The sequence below is a fragment of the Notothenia rossii genome, assembly GCF_949606895.1.
Source record: "Notothenia rossii genome assembly, chromosome: 7".
NCBI classification, from domain to species: Eukaryota; Metazoa; Chordata; class Actinopteri; order Perciformes; family Nototheniidae; genus Notothenia; species Notothenia rossii.
In genome coordinates, this window is record NC_136905.1 from 38,382,111 (window position 1) to 38,402,125 (window position 20,015).

Genomic DNA, 20,015 nt, shown 5'->3' on the forward strand with positions numbered 1-20,015 from the left:
TTTGTATTGTCAATACTATTACTGCATAACCAATATCTCACACCTGAAGGTTTAAAGAAAAGGCACCTTAAAATAAGGATTGGTCTTTCAATACATTAGCTGGTTGATTTTGTGTTTTCAATTGTTTATCTAAAATCAAGTAGCTATAACTGGTACTTATCGTTTGAAGATACAGTCTGGTTATAATGCTGTTTGAAGGAGGCACACAGGTAAGAGAACTAACTAGCTAATGTATCTTAGCTTGAATTAAATGTATTTAACGTATAATAAAGTGACTGCAAATATATGTATCACAAACTTTATAAAAACTTATATTTCAGTCCACAAATACACAGAATAAAGAATACATTCAGGTCAATGTAGAAAAATAAGAAATACTTTAGTCCCCTGTCTTCCTCTCATCAGTAGAGGAAAAGTGTGTGTACAAGATAGATATTAATTTTACTCCACAATTTCCTACCGTATTATTAAATAAGTCTGCACAGCTGAGGGGACACCTGTAACTCAATTCATGTGATTTATTCCTTTAAAACTGTATTTTCAGAGTTAATCAAATGACAGCCACATTGTTACCTAAAGTGTCTCAAACACATTTAAGGAGTGCAATGCAACTGAAAGGTACACTAATAAAAGTAACAGTCAATTTCTTCAGATCAATCTGTATATTTTAACTTTAAAAACAAGTTGTTCACACAACCAGCTTTGGCCTCTGAGGCAGCCATTACCTGATCTTAGACATGTTAATAAGTACCACAGTTATTAGTTGCAGTAATATGTGCCGCTTCCAAACATCAAACTCTTAGAAAAAAGACTTGTCCTTATTATCTACTGCACACTTTTTTTAAAGCAACACTGACAACTTGCGCCTGTGAGACATGTAATCTCTGAAAATGATTAGACATGCATAACTTCTACAGTGAAAATCGGTCATACTGTAAGTGCAACTTCTGAACACAACACTTTTTCGCAAATGTTTTACAATGCATCATTATTATAAAACCTTGGTTTTAGAAACCTTATCATGTAACTATGGTAACTGTGAGTGAGTGCAACAAAGTGTCTACCCTGGGATGAACAGCTGGGTTCTCAGTCTATTCACTTTTGGGCTCATCTTTTTCCCCTCAAGTTCCATCAGGACTTTTTCCACAACTTCAAAAGTGGACTGCAGTTATTTCGGATATCTTAAGTTCAGTGCGTATATGAGCCCGAAGAGCATGGCAAAAGCTGTTGCAACCAAGGGCAAGCCGCTGAGGACCTCTGTTCCTTCGATGAGAACCTTGACGTCTTTGGGCCGATGAAACTGATCCTCTTTCCCAATGACAAAGATTGCCATTGTTGCCTGCTCCAGTTCTCCAGTCTGAGCGTCCTGCATATCATGCAAACAAAAGGGAAATGGATGAGAACCACAGAGTGTAGTTCAACAGGCCTGAGGCGCAAAGGTTTCCCCAAGTTTGCAGCTACCTTTTAAAAATACAAGATTATAGTGGATAGATGAAAAAAGGAAAGTTCTCAGTTCAGTCGGCCCAAGAGGAAAGCTCAGGAGCTCATCACAAATGACTAGCTTTCTAACCAAGCAGTTATTTGCATGCAGTACAAATATGTTATTTTTCTTTTATGAACAAACTTCTTGCGAGTGAGTGGGAGGTCTTACCTGGAATTCTTTGATGAGATGGTCAACAGGTTCACCCAGGTAGATCATTAGAGATTTGAGGATGCATTCTCTTCTGATGGTGATGTCCACAGTCTGAGTAAGAACAGTTTTATTTATATATATTATAAATCAAATGCAAAAAAAAGGACGATACAGCCACTGATCCCACAGATAAACTCATTCATAGATACCTCATCCAAAACCTGCAAGATCCCGGTGGTCTTGTTTCACAACTCCTCCCCTGCTCATGATGACCTGCAGCAGTTTGGTGGAGTGTTTGTCCAACTGCGCCAAGAACTTTGTCTCCAATGGACTTGTTGTTATGAACTCAGCATTTACCTAGAAAATATAGCAGCATAGGAAACAAAAAACACTGAGAATTTATAATACACATATTTTTTATAAAGAGCCAACGGTTTGATTAAAAGTACTCCAAGTCAGCTTGTATGAATGTAACATTTAAATTAATCCACATATTTATTGAAAACCACCACCAAATAAAGACACGAAGAGTAATAGATGTAAAGCTTATATTGTGATATTGAAAAAATAAAACATCAACATATTTGCCTTGGCTGTCTATAGTTCTTAGTTAGTTGGGCCCTCATTTCTTCTCCACTACAGGCTTACATCAAAATAATGACTTCTTCCATGTGAAAAAGTGCAGGCCACCGCTCCAAGAGGCCTTCAATGCTTGGCCTCTGATGCACTATTTCTTGTCTTTGGTATCCAAACGCCTTCGCCATCTTTTATTTTATTTTATTGATTGCCGGTTGTTTCTTTTCTGTTGCTCTGCCAAAAGGGAAATTGTCTCTTGCTCCATGCTTTGTGGAGTCTCACCAATCGGCAAGGATGGAAAATGGTTGGCCTCAGCTCGCCTGGCTCTCTTTAAATTCTTCGCAGGGTAGGACTCTTCTTGAGACTTGGTCTTCAACGAGTTCACAGCAAGCTCTGCAGATGATTTGAGCTTGGTGTCAAGTCTAGATTGGTTCTTTGTGTACTCTGCATTTCCTCTCTGTAATTGACATTCTGTCTCATAGGAGAAGACCGGGATTGGAAACACTTTAGGCCACCGCTGTGTTCTTAATGATTCAGAGGAAGAGCCGCTAAGTAGTACTGTGTCATCTGTATTCACAGATCCAGAGGAGGAGTCTTCACTGTACAGTCCACTTGTAGGGGTACTATTTAATGGTATCTTTGATCACTGTTAAATCTTTAATCGCATGTGTAGAAGTAAGATTAACAAATGTGTTCCCAAAATCAGTGTCTTTGTACTGTAGCCTTATGTAACCTTCTAATCCACATGCATTCTTGACCTCCTCAATGAGCTCTTCCATTGAGTTGGGAATCCTATTTCGAAGCTCCAGTCTGACGCTGTTGTGGTCGTTCAAGATGATCAGCAATCGAACAGGTGGTCCAATATCAGCCATGGCGCTCTAAGAGAAAGAGAGATGTGAAGAGGGAATTAATGAAATGCAGGTGTACACTCAATACATTCTTTCTTTTCAAATTGCATTGTGTTGTACTTTACAAAGTATTACACACAAAGTTCATAGATATATATATATATATATATATAAATATATATAAATATAAATATATATAAATATATATATATATATATATATAAATATAAATATATATATAAGGGCTGTCAAACGATTACAATTTTTAATCAGATTAATCACAGCTTAAAAATTAATTAATCATGATTAATCACCATTCGAACTATGTCCAAAATATGACATTTCTTTATGTATATTGTTGTGGGAATGGAAAGATAAATGAAAGAAGGCGGGTATATCCATTTAACATACAGTATGTATGTTTATTATAACATTGTTCTGTGTGTCAAAATGAAAGACAGCCCACACACCTATCAATCATCAAACCGTGGGGTCTTATTTCATTACGTGTTGATTTCCTCTCAAGGGCCATTTCAATTTTTACAACATCCTTCGAGGGCCGTACAAGTTATTGAACTCAACATCTGCTTGAAAAACTCAAATCACAGCCCATTCATTTTGCGTTTCTTTCATGCTGTGCAAAGAAAAAGCAACCTCTTAATCCAGATATTTGACCATGACCCGCGCATTCATGCACCGTGGCATGACCACCAAAACAGAAAGATATGGACACAAGATGTGTGCAAATGTATTTAGTTTCATACCCATGTGGACATGATTTATGTGGGGGGGGTGGATCTAACCTCACCTAGGGGGGTTTGGGGGCATGGACCACCAGGAAGATTTTTTTTAAATGTTGAAGTTAAAAGCATCAATCTGGTGCACTTTGAGAGCAACATGAAGAGATCTATGGATACATCTCTCAACACCCATATGAAACAGAACTGTAAGCTGATTTTTTTTCTTTATGGATATTTTACAAATCACTTCCCTTTTAAACTGTATTCTTGTTTATTAATAACAACTTTTTTTTACTGTCATATTAGTATTGTATACCTGTTTACTTTATTCTCTTATTTTTCTATAACTATAATGATCATATAAAGATGTGCCTTTACCTCACTGGTTGGAGAAAAAGCTTCTCGTTCATTCATTCGCTAGCATAGCTAGCTAACCAGATGCTAATAACAACAACGTTATTGACTGTATGATCAGTATGACAGATGAACAGATAGCCACTGGGCTTTCAACTAAAGACACAGCCACGCAGAAACTGCGGCATGTGTACGGCTCCTTGTGGGTACTGACATTTGTGAAGTCCCGGCCCGGAGCCACGTTCTGGTGCTCTCCGTTAGAACTACACTCCTGTCAGACGAGACATATACCACGTGACGACACGTTAGGCTCGTGTTGTGTTCAGGGACCCTGACCTTGGCCAGGAAAAACAAGCTTGTTTAATTATTTTGCGGTCAAGATTTCTTGAACTTTTTTCTTTTTGCGTGTGTTTATAAATTACCTCGAGGGCCGTACCAAATGGTCTCGCGGGCCGTATACGGCCCGGAGGCCGGAGGTTCCCCACCCCTGATATAGGGCTTACACACGGAGCCGTTGGACCCCCAGAGCGTTGCGTATGCCGGTCTACCCACCTTGGGACCTCCCCCCCCCACAGAGCGGAGCAAGGCAACGAAACTTAAAATAAGAAGCAGCATTTTACGGCGCGCTATGGGGGCCGCCTTGAGGGGGTTTCCCGACATGTCGTTTCAGTAAATTAAAGGGTGTTTCATGTTGTCGTTGCTGTGGGACTTCTTAATACCTTGGAAAATGCCGTTTAATACTTTTTAAAAGCCTTAATTTTCACTAAATTGATTTATCAACTTTTAATACTTTTTAAGACCCCGCGGACACCCTGTGTATCGATGTATATAGAGATGTACTACAGCAAAAGTATTCTCCGTCGGGACTTCCTGCAACAACACCACGCCGTTATCTTGATTCTGATTGGCCAGAAGACATTATCAAAGATGTTCTATTGAGAAGACGATCACTACGTGACAAAAGTTTTCAAAACCGTTTCTGGTCTTCGGTATTTCCAGACAAGTGGCTACTGAAATCAATCTTACTAACTGTTGTCTGTACAATTTACTCGGCGGACTTTATTTTGCTTACTCTAACATCATTTTTCATCGTGGGGCTAAGCCATTTCTTGGTATGGCTGTAGCCTACCCCAGCGCTGCCACTGGTGGGATGTATGGGGCGGGCCATTCTGCACAAGCGTTAAATATTTTAACGCAGTTAATTCATAAAATTAAATACCGCCGTTAACGCGATAATTTTGACAGCATTAATATATATATATATATATATATATATATATATATATATATACTCATTCTGACCTTATACATGAATGTATCTTTTAAGAATTATTAGCCGCATTCTCCCAACTGTATAGTCAGCCAATAGGTATGGGTCAGTCAGTTCATTTGAGTCAAGAAATTCCACCTTCTTTGTAGGACAGTTTCAGTTCATAGGCTCTGTAATGTTCCCTATACCATGCACTCAGCTTTCTGACGATGAAAAGCAGCTTATTCTTGATAACAATCATCTGGATTTTTTCCGTGAATTCCACGGTTTCCTATTGCAGCTTGAATGGGATTTGAAGTGCAAAGTTCAGTGGCCAACTCTTTCACAACTGATTCATCAACTTGGCAATTGCGATCTTCTAAGAAGTGGATTATAGTTTTTTGGGTAACTGGCAGAGGCAGTACCAATTAAATATTGCAGCTCTTCTAGAAGCTCATTCACAGCTGCACTTGATACAAGAAAATCATTTTCTAATTTAAGTAGGACTGAGGCAAGTTTTAATTCAAAATCTGTTGAAACTGTTGATTCTTCATCAGGAAGTTCTTCAGATGGCAAATCATCATTCAACTGATCAGTAGTACCCGTTTCAAATTATTCTAAAACATCATACCCATCAACAATTCCAGGCTTTAAACCATTAAGTGTATGTGGGGTATGCTTCCTCCATTTGTGAGTATTGAAAGCTCCGTAATGATTTGTTTTGTATGAGCAACCAGAAAACATACAATTTACAAATTCATACCCTCATGACATTTTTTTTAATTTTTTTTTTTTTTAAACTTACCACAAGCGATGCCCATTCACAGGATCATCCACATGGGTAGAACAGTTGGAATAGATGGCTGCTTCCCTGAAGTTTAAAAGAGAAAAACTTTCATTAGTATTTAATTAGCCCTCAAAGTTTCTAAGCTACAAGAAGATCATTGACATATTCAAAATATATCAAACATTAAACTTAAATTCGTTACTCAAAGCCTATACTTTATTTTAGGACAGTGGTCAACATTTTGGTGATGTAAAAATATAAAGACACAATGTTGTAAACTAAAGTTACATTTACAATATCTTTATCAATTTAACTCGAAAATTAAAATATAAGTCGCTCGTCAATATGAAAGAAGCCCACTTACTCGGTCCTTCAATTGACGTTTAACACCATAATTTCTACTCTGGTAATAAATACAAATTCATAGTCTTATCTATTTATTTACAATAGAAAACACGCAGCCCGCCTGTTCATACTGTTTACAGGCCACCAAGCCTCAGTTAAGAAAAGGTAAAGTTGATACTTAATGTTTGTCTGAGTATATCTACCTTTGAATCTGGCCATGACTCATGCTGGTAGGCCGCTAACGCTAGAATGCCTTATTCAGACATTGACTTTAGCCTTTAGTCGAATTGGAGTCATGGGTGGTTAGTGTTTTTACAGTCCACTAGCTCAGTTAAGAACATTTAACGTTACAGTTAATGTTGTGTTGAGAAATATATGCTCTGCTGAGTGTTCTTCACTGGATAATGCGTGGTCTGAATAAAGACCCATTAGCATATTTCCATCCCCTGAAGACAAGGAATGTGTCATAGTAGAAATTTGCAGCCCAATGAAAGAAGGAAGCATAAAGCTTGTACATTTCTATAACCCGTGTAAAAATCTTCACATTGAAACTTTACAGACAATAGCAGGGACAAGTCATAGAAGGGAAGTGTGGTGTGGTGATTTTAATGCTCACAACAGCCTATGGGGAAGCATTCAAACAGACAGTAATGGGGATGTTGTAGAACAAATGTTAGAGGAAAGATCACTGTTTTGCCTTAATGATGGACAAAAAACAAGAATAGACGTGAATAGGGGGACACAATCATGTTTGGACCTCACACTTGTGACGGATAGTTTAGTTAAATCGTGTGAATGGAATGTAAAAGTGACTGTACCATAGGAAGTGATCATTACCCAGTTTTCACTATCATCAACACAAACGTATGTAGACAGGAAGGGAGTGTATTTACCAGTTGATGCTTTGGTAAAGCAGACAGAAATGTAGACTTTGCTGTAAGGAATCAGCACAATTGTAAAATAAAATAAAAAATAAAATATTACAGTAATAATGTACTTGCATTGTGTGGGTGTAAGGGTGTAACTTTGGTTTGAGAAGTGGGGGACACAAAACAGGGGGTCCTCTGCAATGAAACATTTTCTCAATTTAATTCCATTTCCTGCCTTTCTACAAATATATTAGGGATTATAGTGTTAACAAATCCAAGAAAAATGTGTAGTGTGTATATAATGAGTGTGCACACTTATCTAGTATCCTATCCATGTATACCTGTTTTATTTGTGATGACCTCACATCCTCTAGGCTACTAGTATATATTTCAATCATCAAAAATCCATTAGAATATGCTCACAAGCAATAACACATATTTGATCAACTCCTCTCTCCTATCTTTATCTTACCTAGTCTGCCTTCTTTCTTTTTATTTATGCATATTTTACTAATCACTCCCCTTTCAAACTGTGTTTTTTGTTTTGTACTGACCTATTGCACACAGTGGAATGATTTATTAACTCATTTTATATACAACTAATATTACATAGATGGAAATATTTGTTTACAAAGATGACCAAACCGTTTGAGACCCACTGAGATAACGTAGACTAAAGATTACAATCTAATAGTCCTTTACCTCCCTGAGCTGACCTTATCTCTCTCAGTCCCACAGGAGAGAGCTCTCCCTCTCCTTATTGTTGAAACAGCTTCTAATCTCCGTTAGCTCCGAGCTAGCACCAAATACTAACACCGTCTCTCTTTCTATCTCTCACACGCTCCTCCTCCTCCTCCTCCTCCAGAGAGAGAGAGAATTTTATTTTGAGTTGTGCATTGTTATTTGTGCTTGAGAAACATTCCACTTGAACTTTATTTTAACAAACTTAGTAGTAATTATTGTCCTATATATTTTTTCAGATTTCACAGCTGCCTGGGCCTAGCAGCAACAAGAACCTCCATTTGTCCCTGCCCCCAGGTCAAGATCTACCGTGGCTCAAGGGCCTTCACCAGAGCCATCACTACCAAGGACCAGAGGACCATCATCACTACAGTGGCCTCCATCTCCATCTGCCACAAGATTAAGATACACCTCGGTACAAAGTCCTCCATCACAGCCATCACGATCAACCCAGCAAGCAAAGAAGTCTTACCTAGCAGACGTACCTCCCACACGGCCACCAGCATCAACCTGGGACAATCACACCTGCACCATCACCTACACAGCAGCCAGACCCCCTATCCTGGAAGACAGACAAAGACCATGACACTGCTCCCCCTGTCTTTACATTTATAATGAATAGTTGGTTGAAAAAGTTCTGATATTGTAAATATTGAGATTTTACAGTTTCTTATGTTAACATAAATTGTTGGTTGAAAAAAAAAGTTATAATGCTTAATTTGTATTTGTACACATCACATGAACCTTGGTATGGAATATGAAGTCATGAATCAGTCCTGATGTAACTCTTCTGTGGTGAAAGCAGAGGGATGGAACTATTTTACACATGAATAACATTTCATTTAATCTATATAGGCCTATAGTGTAATTCATATAATTATTTCATTACTTTTGTAAACCAAATCTAAAACGCCCCAAAAAATAGACGAGATGAGTAAATGTGTTTTCACAAGAGTTTTTAGGTTTTCCAAAAATCGAATTTCTCATTTTCAGCTAAGTATCTCATAAGACAGTGCTCTAAGGTGAGTGATTTGCATCTCTAGCAAGACCAGAGAGTGTCCTGAATATTTCGATAAGTAACATATGGGGTGCCATGTTATAAGAAGTACATTTAAAAGGTGATTTAAGGAGACGTCTACATATCGAGAAAATATCCTTATACTCCAGAGGGTTAAGGAAAAGCGTAAGGCAATTGTATTTTTTATATACATATATTTTATATTGTTTGATTTATTGATTATATTCAAAGGAAAATTAATACTTGGTCCCCTGAATCTGGAATAATATACAATTTACAGCAAAGCCTAAACATTTCAGGAACTTTTCATCTACAGATTGCTTTGGTCTGGCTTTACTCTTCACTGATTGGTTACAGAAACTTTAAACTTAGTGGCTATGGAAATCAGAAGGAGGGGCTCATTATCATATTAAAAAACGCCCGTTTTACGTGCGTATATTCGCGTGTTTTTCGCGTTTCTAGACGCGTCAAAGACGTGCGGTTTTTTGAAAAAAAGCGCGTTTTAAACGGGCGAATGGTGGCACTTTAGGCTTTCCATAGTTCCTCACGAGTCTAAAAAACAACTCACGTCAACGCACGTAAGCAACATGGGCGCCAACGTGGGCGCCAACGTGAGCGCTCTCGTGACCAAAATATTTGACGTAGCTGAAATTATGTTTCGGCGGCACAGTTTACTATTGAGACTTTTGCAACGTGCTGGTTGCTGCTGTTTGGCTCGGGGGCAGCGCCCCGTAATGATAAACTAATGCCAAGGGCAAGGCCAGGCAGGAAAAATGTGACTTATCAGTAACTTTAGACATCGTAACACAATTTTAAACAAGATTTTATTGTAGATTATACATTTTACCGATACCAATTGTATGATATTTACCTTGTTCATTAAAAATTAAAAATATAAAATATATATATTTTTGAAATATATATTTTTTGAAATATATATTTTTTAATTTAATATATTTTTTTATATATTTTTTTGTATGTGGGAAGAGGTGGGGCGGCGCCCCCAGCGCCCCTATGGGCCGTCCGCCACTGCTTTTAAACATTGCATTTGTATAGGCCTCGTCCTTAACCTTAAAGCTTAGTCTTCTTCTGTTAATACCGAACCTATTAAACTTGAGTTTCGCAACTATTGTTTCTTTATGAAGATGTGTTGTTTATATCACCTGTGGATTTAATATTACTTTTTCTACATTATGCAGACTCTGAAGTCAAATATCGGAATGAGCCATTGTTAACATTGAACCTTGAATAATCATTCATCAGTCGATCACTTCTGCTGCTGCCCACATGAAAAGAATGATTACATGCTTAAATGAATGGTCCATGAATACAAATTGTATTCATTTTACATAAAGTTTTCACTTTAGCAGCTACAGTATAGGAGTAATGAATGAAGTGTTGAAGAGTGATCTTTGCAGCTGAAGCAAATTCATTAATATGTGGATTTTAGACGGCGCCAACAATCCCCCCCCCCCCCCCCCCCCCCCCCCGAATGGCAGCCAAGCTGTCGTCCCTGCTGGAAAATGTGTCCCACCCCCTCCAGGACACCCCATCCTCACTGTGCAGCTCCTTCAGTGATACGCTGCTGCATCCCCGCTGTCTCACAGAGAGATACCGCAGGTCTTTCCTTCCTGCAGCGGCCAGACTATACAACCAGCACAGCACAACACTTTTTATTTTATATTATATATATTTTTTATATTATATCATAACTTAGTACTTTTTTTTTAAATGCATGTCACATATTTAACATTATGTAACATTAAGCTGTCTGTGGCTCTTTTTCCTGCTGTAACTACGCACATTTTCCCTCTGTGGAAGTAATAAAAGTATTCCGATTCTGATTCTGATGTCACTTCAAGCGTCTCTGCACCTTGCAGTGCTACAGAATCAGTAACTATTGAAACACATGACGCAATTTGTGGTGAGCCATGTTCCTGCCGCCAGTGCAGTGGAACCAGTGATACATTTAAATGAAAGTGTGATAAAGCTTGTATGTTTTCGGTTGCTCCAGATCAGTGATCCTGTGGAGATGCTGTAGTTTCAGATATTAGCACGGGACCCACGGGACACATGTTATTCAGGGTCACATATTCTTTATACATTTGTCAATAAGTTTTAAGCATCGTGTATATTTGTGGGTGTGTAACTGCCCAGTCTCCCATTTCCCTAAATATGTATAATTATTGGTTTAACTATAAGAACAGAGCATTTTTCCTTGCCTCTCGAGCCTGATTGTTGGCCCGTTCTCATTCTCCCTCACTATCACTGCCCTCAAACTCACTGTCCTCACTTAAGAGGGAATAGAGCCCACTTGACAATGTTCTGTTCACCCTATACCATAAAAAGCACTTTTTATCCATTATTGCCAGTGACAATTAAGCAAGAACATTTAGCAGGGTCAGCATTTTACATCTCAATTATTAATCATGGTTTTGGAGCCAAATTGGAAGTTAATAGGCGCTTTCACACCGGAATACTTTTCCCAGTATATAGTTCCGATATAGTTCCGAAAATGTGCGTTCACACCAAAAAAATCCGGAACTAGAACTTAGTTCATGAGAACCTTTTCACCCCCTTTTCATTCCCTGCTAGAGAGCAGGTACTTTCATGGAAGAAAAAGGTTCCCATTTCTGATTGCAAACCACGCCCCGTAAAACTCCCAAAACGTTTTGTGAAGCCGCCGTTTTTTTCCCCTCGCATTAGCATTAGCCCAGCGCACCAACGGAGAGAGACTAACTTATGGCAACACAATATAAAACGTGGGAGCGGTTGAGTGATTAGGAGATGTCGGCGTTCTGGCGTTCTTTACTCGGGGACTTCCGGCCGGGGACTTCGGGTGGCAGTGAAATACTAAGTTATGATATACTTAAAAATATATATTTAATAAAAAATAAAAAGTGTTGTGCTGGTTGTATAGAGAGGCGAATTCCCGCCCATCTACTTCCGACCAATGGGACCTTATTTTGGAAAAATGATGTATTGAAGTCAATGGAGAGAGAAAACGTATCTTTCGATCCCGTTTGAATTGTGCCACGAATTATACATACTGTATGATGTTTGTCAATCTTAAAAATAATTTCCATGTCAAAAAAGTCACAGTTTGTCGTAAAACTGTTGAAATATAAGACTGTGAAAAATACGCAACTAGAAAGACTACAAATCCCAGAATCCCGGTCCCGCATGCTGGCTCTTACCGAACCGACTAACTCCCCTTTTGTATATGTACAGCAAGGGCCGGCCCTAGACTTTTGGGGGCTCTAAGCAAGCTTTGGCTCGGGGGCCCCCCCTCACTCACTCTTTTAAGGAAGGCCAGAGCTTCAGCTGTGTCAAATAGATTGTTCCCTTTAGTTGACGTTATTTAAAAGATAATCATCATGTCCCCTTCATTGTATTATGGGGGTGGTTTTGGCGCAGTGGTTAGAGTGTTGGTCGTCAGATCAAGGAGCGTTGGTGAACTCTAGTTCGATACCCGCCTCGGCCGCCACTGCGTTAGGCCGTTGTGTCCTTGGGCAAGACGCTTTACCTGTTTTTGTTCCTGTGGGTAATGTCCACAGTAATGACTCTTACATGTCTGATATGTGTAATGTGTAATCGTAAAGCGCTTTGAGCACCTGTAAAAGCGTTCTAATAAAAAATGTAATACATTATTATTAGTATTACGAGCGTCAATTCCCATTGGATGACAGATAATTTTACACCCGGAAGTAAGTATTTTCCCATACTGTCGATTGATTTTACAGTGATATCTGCACTACTCATCAACTCAAAACACCAAATTATCCTTATGCTTTTGTATTTTCCCCCTTCTATTCGGAGAAACAAATATTTTTTCTGAGTTTTTGGATGGCAGAAGACACTACACTACCCAGACTCCTCAGCTATCGTTTGGGACTACACCATGTGCTTAGTTTGACAAACCCCGTGATCAGTCACGGGGTTTGCCCTTTGCCTTTTTCTCTGTGATTGGTTGACCTCCAACTGCATCATATGAAAAAAAAACGTTTCGTAACAGATAAAATCATACTTTATTCAGCAGTGCTTGCTTTACACTTTGAAAGTCATCACATGAATGCATTGTAATAAATGGTTTGGCTGCATTAAATATTACACATCTGTCGTAGTTCTTTATTTATCTACAGAGATCGGGCATCAGAATAGACCGGAAACTATTCTTTTACCGTTCTGTTTTTATTTCACAATAAAGTTAGTAGTAATAATTTGTTTTGATATTATTGTTTTTTATTAACTACTAGACCGCTGGGTCATGTTAAGACCATCTTTTCTGTGTTGCTGTGGGGTTTTTCCATCGCTTTTGTGTTACAAATATCAAAACAATAACAACATATATCCGTCGTAAACTAAACCAGAAACAGCAGTATATTTTATTTTGTTAATACTGTAAACTTGACAGCTTTTTAACCCGCACCTCCTACTGGTTAAAGCACGTTATTACACGTTTGGAGTCATTGCAATGTAGGAAGATTGTGTTGCTTTTTAATTACTGTTAAAATGCCTTTTTCCTAATGTTTTTCCTAATGTCTTTCCTAATGTCTTTCATTTTTGTAAAGCACTTTTGAATGTGTTATATTTGATGAAAACATTTAAATATTAAGAGTACATACAAAATAGCGCATTCATGTGATGACTTTCAAATACCTCTCTGAAGAACCAGCACCTTACCGTGGTAGAGAGGTTTGTGTGCCCTGATGAACCTGGGGGCTGTGTTGTCTGGAACCTTGTGTTCCTGGTAGGGTCTCCCATGGCAAATTGGTCTCAGGCAAGGGGCCAGACTAAGATTGGTTCACAAAACCTCATGAAAGACGACACACGAAGTGAGGATACCCGGCCCGGAGAAAGCCCGGGGTCCCCTTCTGGAGCCAGGCCCAGAAGGAGGACTCGTCGGCGAGCGTCTGGTGGCCGGGCTTGCCACGGAGCCCGGCCGGGCACAGCCCGAAAAGGCAACGTGGGCAATACCTCCGCTTCTCCGTCCCGCGGGCCCACCACCTACGGGAAACAGCGATGGGGTCGGGTGCGCTGCCACAAGGGTGGCAGTGAAGGCAGAGGGTCTCAATGGACCAGACCCGGATGACAGAAGCTGGCTTTGGGGACGTGGAACGTCACCTCTCTGGGGGGAAAGGAGTCTGAGCTTGTGCGGGAGGTGGAGCGTTACCAGTTGGATCTGGTTGGGCTCACCTCTACGCACAGCGTCGGCTCTGGAACCTTACTTCTGGATAGGGGTTGGACTCTATTCTTCTCCGGAGTTGCTCAAGGTGTGAGGCGCCGGGCGGGTGTGGGGATACTCAGAAGACCCCGGTTGGATGCTTCGTTGTTGGAGTTTACCCCAGTGGACGAGAGGGTCGCCTCCCTACGCATGCGAGTTATGGGGGGGAAAACTCTGACTGTTGTGTGTGCTTATGCACCCAACAGCAGTTCAGAGTATACGGCCTTCGTGGAGACCCTGGAAAGAGTCCAGTATGGGGCTCCTGAAGGGGACCCTTTAATCTTGCTGGGAGACTTCAACGCATATGTGGGCAATGATGGAGACACTTGGAGGGGAGTGATTGGGAGGAACGGCCCCCCTGATCTGAACCGGAGGGGTGGTTTGTTACTGGACGTCTGTGCTAGTCATGGATTGGCCATAACAAACACCATGTTCGAACATAAGGATGCTCATAAGTGTACGTGGTACCAGAGCACCCTAGGCAGAAGGTCCATGATCGATTTCCTTATCGTATCATCAGACCTGAGGCCGTATGTTTTGGACACTCGGGTAAAGAGAGGGGCGGAGTTGTCAACTGATCACCATCTGATGGTGAGTTGGGTTGAGTGGCGGGGGAAGCCTCTGGATAGACCTGGTAAGCCCAAACGTGTAGTTCGGGTGAAATGGGAACGTCTGGAGGAGGCCCAAGTTCAGGAGGCCTTCAACTCACACCTCCGGCGGAGCTTTTCGGGCATTCCTGTGGAGGTTGGGGACATTGAACCAGAGTTGTCGGTGTTCAAAGCCTCTATTGCCGAAGCCGCGGTGGGGAGCTGTGGTCTCAAGGTCCTAGGTGCCTCTAGGGGCGTTAACCCTCGAACCTCCTGGTGGACACCGGTGGTCAGGGAAGCCGTCCGACTGAAGAAGGAGGCCTTCAGGGATTTGTTATCCCGGGGGACTCCCGAGGCAGTTGCAAGGTACCGACATTCAGAAGGGCAGCAGCCTCAGCCGTGGCTGAGGCAAAGCAGCGGGTGTGGGAGAAGTTCGGAGAAGACATGGAAAAGGACTTTCGGGCGGCACCAAAGTTGTTCTGGAAAACTGTCCGACACCTCAGGAGGGGGAAGCAGGGAACCATCCAAGCTGTGTACAGTAAGGATGGGACGTTGTTGACCTCAACTGATGGAGTGTTAGGGCGTTGGAAGGAGCACTTTGAGGAACTCCTGAACCCGACAACTCCGCCCTCTATGTTAGAGGCAGAGCTGGAGTATGACGGGGGATCGACACCAATCTCCCGGGGGGAGGTCACTGAGGTCATCTAGCAACTTCACAGTGGCAAAGCCCCGGGGGTGGATGAGATCCGCCCAGAAATGCTGAAGGCTCTGGGTGTTGAGGGACTGTCATGGTTGACACGTCACATCAACGTTGCGTGGAAGTCGGAAACAGTACCGAAGGAGTGGCAGACCGGGGTGGTGGTTCCCCTTTTTAAAAAGGGGGATCAGAGGGTGTGTGCCAATTACAGAGGCATCGCACTACTCAGCCTCCCCGGGAAAGTTTACTCTAAGGTACTCGAAAGGAGAGTCAGGACGATTGTCGAACCTCAGATTGAGGAGGAACAATGCGGATTCCGTCCTGGTCGTGGAACGACGGATCAGCTTTTTACTCTCGCAAGGATCCTGGAGGGGGCCTGGGAGTACGCTTATCCAGTCTACATGTGTTTTGTAGACTTGGAGAAGGCGTATGACCGGGTTCCCAGGGAGTCACTGTGGGAGGTGCTGCGGGAGTATGGGGTGAGGGGGTCTCTACTCAGGGCCATCCAATCTCTGTACTCCCAAAGCGAGAGCTGTCTCCGGGTCCTCGGCAGTAAGTCGGACCCATTTCAGGTAAGGGTTGGCCTCCGCCAAGGCTGCGCTTTGTCACCAATCCTGTTTGTAATATACATGGATAGGATTTCGAGGCGTAGTCGTGGGGGAGGGGGTCTGCAGTTCGGTGGACTAAGGATTGCACCACTGCTTTTTGCAGATGATGTGGTTCTGATGGCTTCATCGGTCTGCGACCTTCAGCACTCACTGGATCGGTTCGCAACCGAGTGTGAAGCGGCTGGGATGAGGATCAAAGCCTCCAAATCTGAGGCCATGGTTCTCAGCAGGAAACCGATGGACTGTCCACTGCAAGTAGGGAATGAGTCCTTACCCCAAGTGAAGGAGTTCAAGTATCTCTGGGTCTTGTTCTCGAGTGAGGGAACAATGGAGCGTGAGATGGGTCGGAGAATCGGAGGAGCGGGAGCGGTTCTGCAGTCGCTTTACCACACTGTTGTGACGAAAAGGGAGCTGAGCCAGAAGGTAAAGCTCTCTGTCTACCGCGGCATTTTCGTTCCTACCCTCACCTATGGTCATGAAGGATGGGTCATGACCGAAAGAACGAGATCGCGGGTACAAACGGCCGAGATGGGTTTTCTCCGCAGGGTGGCTGGTGTCTCCCTTAGGGATAAGGTGAGAAGTTCGGTCATCCGGGAGGGACTCGGAGTTGAACCGCTCCACCTTCGCGTCGAAAGGAGCCAGTTGAGGTGGTTCGGGCACCTAGTTAGGATGCCACCTGGGCGCCTCCCTAGGGAGGTGTTCCAGGCACGTCCAGCTGGGAAGAGACCACGGGGTAGACCTAGGACCAGGTGGAGGGATTATATCTCTTCGCTGGCCTGGGAGCGCCTTGGGATCCCCCAGTCAGAGCTGGTTGATGTGGCCAGGGAAAATAAAGTTTGGGGCTCTCTGCTGGAACTGCTACCTCCGCGACCCGACCACGGATAAGCGGGAGAAGATGGATGGATGGATGGACAAAATAGTGGGAAAGTAGAAGGTCAATGATATAAATATAGGCTAGAATAGAAAATATCAAGAAGATACTGTAAGTGATCTCTACAATAAAACAGTTTAGTGCCTGATAGGAGGATGTGCAAAACAGACAAACTAATAAGGCTTTATTTAAACATTAAAGAATACTTTAGGTTAAGGTCTTCTTTTAAATAAGAAAAAGGCTTTGGGGGCATCTATCTACAGATACATACTAAGCCTGACAAAGTACTTATCGTCTAATATATTGCATGGTTTGTTTTGGAACTTGACAATCAGCATTCCTGCAATGTTAACTATGTTGAAGCACTTATTTTAACCAATATTATAGATATTTATTATACTCTTATAAGATGTATGTAGATAGAATAATACATGTGCAGAATATGACAGTTTAATGGTGGAGGTATACACTCATATTGATAGATGTCTTGTAATGCACTGTTGAGGAACCTGTGACCCAAGATTTTAATTCAATGCATCACTACACCGTAGTTGTGTATATGATATGTCAATAAACCTCAGAAAATCTGGAAATCTTGAAAGGGATGTGCAAAATAGCAATTATATACAGTCTTTAATGAACGATTAGAGAATAACGAGCACAGAATATGCTTTATACGGATCTGCAGATAAATATTTAGTCTTCTCAAGCACCAACTATCAAATATCTCTCCTGATACTCAGGACTAAAGTCTGATTTAAGGGTTGCTTATATTTCACATCATTAATCCAAATCTGTAAAGTAACTAAAATAAATGTAGTGGAGTAAAAATACCAGGTTAACCTTAACATTTATGCTTAAACTTGCTTGAAAATTACATTAAAAAGGTGAATGTATTTGATATGTTTTACGAGACATAAGGGCAGGAATTCAGAGGGAAAGGAGCAATTTTGAGCTCTGCTCTTAAAAACGGCTTTTTTTTAAGGTCATACGTCAAACGCGTCATATTGCATCACAAAGGGTAAACATCTCCGCTCTCTGACCACGGGTATAGTTAGTAGTTGCGTTGAGTTGAGCGATTGTGTTTTAGTGAGCTGGTATTTTTTTCCGGTAGTTTTACATTGTATTTCACCATTTGTAATCATGGTGCAGTATTGTGTTTGTGCAGGTTGCACAAATACCAGCCTGTCAGGACATCGAGTCCACAGTTTCCTTCTCGGGAAAAGGACCGGAGCTAGCGTTCGTTCCTGGGTGCGTTGTTCATCCACTTCCCTGCAGCACATACTCTCCACAGCTTTATCAGGAAACCGTATTACATCTCTCTCTCTCTCCCCTCCGGTACACGGCACCGTAAGACGTAGTGTGGAGTTGTATTAGGTAACGCTGTGGTGGCTGTACTGCTCCAGCCGTCTCCTTTGTGTTTGTTTGTTTCCCCCTGTCTGTGTTGTTTGTGTGTGCGTGGTGGCTGTCACTCCTGGCTCCCGGCTCAACCTCCACTCACCTGCTGCAATCAGCTGTGCACCCTCCCCGACTACACACCTGCTTTCCATCAAGCCATTTACAACGGCATATCAACGGAGGCTCCACAACCTTTCTCCGCCAGATCGTCAAGTATCAGCTGTATCTCGCGTCTCCCCTCCGGTACACAGCACCGTGGTGTGGAGTTGCATTAGGTAACGCGAGATACGGCTGACTGATACTTGCGCATTACTTTCCGTTATGGATCAGTATCAACAGTCCTGCCAGTAACGTTACTATATTATCAATGCTACTTTAGTTATAGCCTGATATATGATAGCTAACTTCACAATGTTGTGATGTGACGTTAGCTAACATTCTGTAGCTAACGCCGGTCACTCACCAAGATAGCTGCCCAGTTCTCCACTGGTTCTCCTCACACGACAGCTCAATTTCTCTCCGATGGCCGTTTTTTCTTCTAATCCTTGGCTGCTCCTGGTCTCTTGGAAGCCTAGCAGGCTCATAATTATAAGGTTGTGGTCCGTCATATGCATTCGAATATTCATGTTCAACTTCTTCTGTGTCTTCTGTGTCGAAACTAGCATTGGGATCCATGTTTATTAATATGTTACACCGGCCGCTCTCCCCCTTGTTTCCCCCATGTTACGTCACACGCAGGAGGTCACGTGCCGAGGCTTTTTTATGCGGAAGTGAACATTTCTTACAAAAACGACACCAGATGTCACTGTCGTGTATATTTCTGTATATTTAAAAAAAAATCTAGTGTATTCATCATTTTCCTACACATTTATTCACAGGTGTCTTTAACCTGGAAGTTGCTCTTTAAAGAAAGCCCTCAGGATTATAAAAGACCCCCATCACCCCAGCCACAAACTGTTCTTTCTGCTGCTGTCTGGCAGGCGGTGCCGCAGCATCCGGACTAAAACCACCAGACTCACAGCTTCATCCCACAGGCCATAAGACTATTAAACACCTGAACTTAGAAACAACATCCATAACATTCATCTGGCTGCTACTTAGAAATTATTTATCTAATATATCATATTCACAATTCAGTGACTGCTTTTTTGTCTTTTGTTTTCTTAGTTATGTTCTCTGTATTTTATATGTTTGTGTTATGTGTTATGTGTAACGTTGCTGCCTTCTTGGCCAGGTCAGCATTGAAAACGAGATTGTATCTCAATGCTTTTATCTGGTTAAATAAAGGTTAAATAAAAAAAGTATAAAAAGTATATAGACTCTTATTGCACTATTTCACTATTTTTTCTTTGTATCTGTATTATTGTGTTGCACTGTTGGAGGAGCCTGCGATCTAAGGGGGGGTCGTTCGATTCCTGTTTTGAATAGTGTGCCATCGATGGGTTTCATTCCATTTCAAAGTGCTTTTTG

The 20,015-nt window shown here is 41.6% G+C and overlaps 1 protein-coding gene across 5 annotated transcripts; it reads right to left on the reverse strand.

The window, feature by feature from the left end:
• Positions 1-282: 282 nt before the first annotated feature.
• On the reverse strand, positions 283-6,272 carry LOC307046871 (uncharacterized protein). 5 transcript variants are annotated; one of them, XR_013810254.1, is made up of 5 exons: positions 6,206-6,272; positions 2,968-3,087; positions 1,843-1,990; positions 1,652-1,744; positions 283-1,366 (listed from the first exon to the last, which is right to left on the reverse strand). XR_013810254.1 is itself a non-coding variant. In XM_079693528.1 (5 exons), exons 1-3 carry the CDS (start codon positions 4,209-4,211, stop codon positions 1,844-1,846), a joined length of 303 nt encoding a protein of 100 aa, XP_079549654.1. In that variant the 5' UTR covers positions 4,212-4,426; the 3' UTR covers positions 283-1,366; positions 1,652-1,744; position 1,843. The 5 variants fall into 5 exon arrangements, 1 of the variants encoding a protein (XP_079549654.1); XR_013810255.1 differs by having other exon boundaries at positions 2,943-3,087; XR_013810256.1 differs by lacking the exon at positions 6,206-6,272 and adding an exon at positions 4,176-4,418 and having other exon boundaries at positions 2,943-3,087.
• Between the last annotated feature and the right edge of the window lie 13,743 nt (positions 6,273-20,015).